The sequence below is a fragment of the Branchiostoma belcheri genome, unplaced genomic scaffold (assembly GCF_001625305.1).
Source record: "Branchiostoma belcheri isolate BF01 breed outbred unplaced genomic scaffold, Haploidv18h27 scaffold55, whole genome shotgun sequence".
Taxonomy (NCBI): Eukaryota; Metazoa; Chordata; class Leptocardii; order Amphioxiformes; family Branchiostomatidae; genus Branchiostoma; species Branchiostoma belcheri.
The window spans coordinates 397,851-400,370 of NW_017804187.1; the positions used below are offsets into that span (position 1 = coordinate 397,851).

The 2,520-nt window shown below is 43.5% G+C and overlaps 2 protein-coding genes across 2 annotated transcripts in view; both read right to left on the bottom strand.

Annotated features, from left to right (window-relative positions):
* The window catches only part of LOC109481360 (zinc finger protein 33B-like), a 7,543-nt gene that overhangs the window by 4,487 nt on the left and 536 nt on the right, over positions 1 to 2,520 (bottom strand). The window lies entirely within an intron of this gene.
* On the bottom strand, positions 568 to 2,390 carry LOC109481370 (zinc finger protein 782-like). The gene is made up of 3 exons (XM_019783924.1): positions 1,820 to 2,390; positions 1,300 to 1,651; positions 568 to 1,047 (listed from the first exon to the last, which is right to left on the bottom strand). Exons 1-3 carry the CDS (start codon positions 2,273 to 2,275, stop codon positions 929 to 931), a joined length of 927 nt encoding a protein of 308 aa, XP_019639483.1. The 5' UTR covers positions 2,276 to 2,390; the 3' UTR covers positions 568 to 928.

Consider the following 2,520-nt stretch of genomic DNA (forward strand, 5'->3'; position numbering starts at 1 on the left):
AGCACGTCCATATCACGAGATTTAAAAACCAGAAGTTTCGCTGCAGTACTTTCTAATTCAATGACGTGGGGACCCCCCACGAAGCCCATATCCGAACTTGACCTTGGTATTGTCAATGGTAACTTGCCAACTAAAAAACATGAACATCCATTTAAAGATTCTCGAGTTATCTTGATGACAAGAAAAAACACAAAAAACAAAGGTCAACTGCAGTGACATAGAAACCCCCACGGGGCCCATCTTTGAACTTGACCTCGGCATTTTCAACGGTAACTTGCCCACTAAAAATAATGAACATCCATTTAAGGATTCTCGAGATATCTTGATGACAAGGAAAAAACACCAAAAACCAAGGTCAACTACAGTGACTTAGGAACCCCCCACGAAGCCCATTTTTAGCCTTGACAATGGCCACCCCTAAATCAACCTGCCTGCCAAAAATCGTGAACCTCGGACCTTGCCTTCAAGAGTTATCGTGCCTAATCTGCCAAACAGTGCAAACCCGATTTCATAACCTTCTCCGAAGGCATAGCCTTCAGTCGAAGGCAATGATGCGAACACTCTCAGTCACTTGCTGTCACTTCCTTTATTTCTCATACAACAGTGTGTTAATGTCACAAGTTCAAAGAAGCCACGTGACAAGCCTGACTGGGTCAGTCTACTGAGGAAGACCAGAGTGACTGGTCGAAAGCCCTAGGTGAGAGAACTTCTTTGTGTTGGATCTCAAGTTTTAACTTTAGATATGTTATAAACCGTTTTCGGTGATTTTGCCACAAAGGGACACTACTTTTTATTAAGAAGCATCACTGAACATACGTCAGTGAAGGTAATAAGACATGCCAAAAAGCAACTGGACGTGATTTTGGAAACCTCAAGACGTTTCAGGTAGCGTCCACTTGCTTTCGTCAGTAATTTGCATCATCCTTTTTCATCCATGCTTTTCTCCTGTGTGGGTTTTCATATGTTTGGATAAGTTAGACTTGTAAGCTGTCCTGTATCCACACTCCTCACACATGTAGGGCTTTTCTCCTGTGTGGGTTTTCATATGTTTGGATAAGTCAGACTTGTAAGCTGTCCTGTACCCACACTCCTCACACATGTAGGGCTTTTCTCCTGTGTGGGTTTTCATATGTTTGGATAAGTCAGACCTGTAAGCTGTCCTGTACCCACACTCCCCACACATGTAGGGTTTCTCACCTGTATGGGTTGCTAGATGTTTGTCCAAATCAGATTTCCGTGCTGTAGAATAGTCACACTGGTCACATTTGTAGGGTTTTTCTCCTGTATGGGTTCTCATATGTTGGGTTAAGGTAGATTTCTCTGCTGCAGAATAGTCACACTGGCCACATTTGTAGGGTTTTTCTCCCGTATGGGTTCTCATATGTTGGGTTAGAGCAGACCTGTAAGCTGTCCTGTGTCCACACTCCTCACACATGTAGGGTTTTTCTCCAGTGTGTTTTGTGAGATGTTCGTCCAAGTAACCTTTCTGTGCTGCAGAAAAGTCACACTGGTCACATTTGTAGGGTTTTTCTCCTGTGTGGGTTCTCATATGTTTGGTTAAGGTAGATCTGTAACCAGTCCTATACCCACATTCCTCACACATGTAGGGTTTCTCACCAGTGTGTTTTGTGAGATGTTGGTCAAAACTGGACTTCTTTGCTGTAGAATAGTCACAGTGATCACACTTGTAGGGTTTTTCTATAGCATGGGTTTTCACATGTTGGGATAAGTTACATTTGTTAGCTGCCCTGTACCCACACTCCCCACACATGTAGGGTTTCTCACCGGTGTGGGTTGTTCGATGTCTTGCCAAATTGACTTTCTGTGCTGCAGAAAAGTCACACTGATCACACTTGTAGGGTTTTTCTCCTGTATGGGTTCTCATATGTTGGGGTAAGCCATACTTGTGAGCTGTCCTGTATCCACACTCCCCACACATGTAGGGTTTGTCTCCAGTGTGGTTTCTTATATGGTTTTTCAAGTACTTTTTCTCTGCTGCGGAATAGTCACACTGGTCACACTTGTAGGGTTTTTCTCCTGTATGGGTCCTCATATGTGAAGATAAAGTAGACTTTTTAACTGTCCTGTACCCACACTCCCCACACATGTAGGGTTTGTCTCCAGTGTGGCTTTTTAGATGGTTGTCCAAGTACTGTTTCCGTGCTGCAGAATAATCACACTGGTCACATTTGTAGGGTTTTTCTCCTTTGTGGGTTCGCATATGTTGGGATAAGATAGACTTAACAGCTGCCCTGTATCCACACTCCCCACACATGTAGGGTTTGTTCCCACTGTGCTTTGTTAGATGAATGTCCAGGTATTTTTGTATGCAGTAGAAAAGTCACACTGATCACACTTGTAGGGTTTTTCTCCTGTATGGGTTCTCATATGTTGGGTTAAGGTAGATCTGTAACTAGTCCTATACCCACACTCCCCCACACATGTAGGGTTTCTCACCAGTATGTGTTAATTTATGATCATCTAAGGTGGATTTCCGTGCTGCAGAATAGTCACACTGGT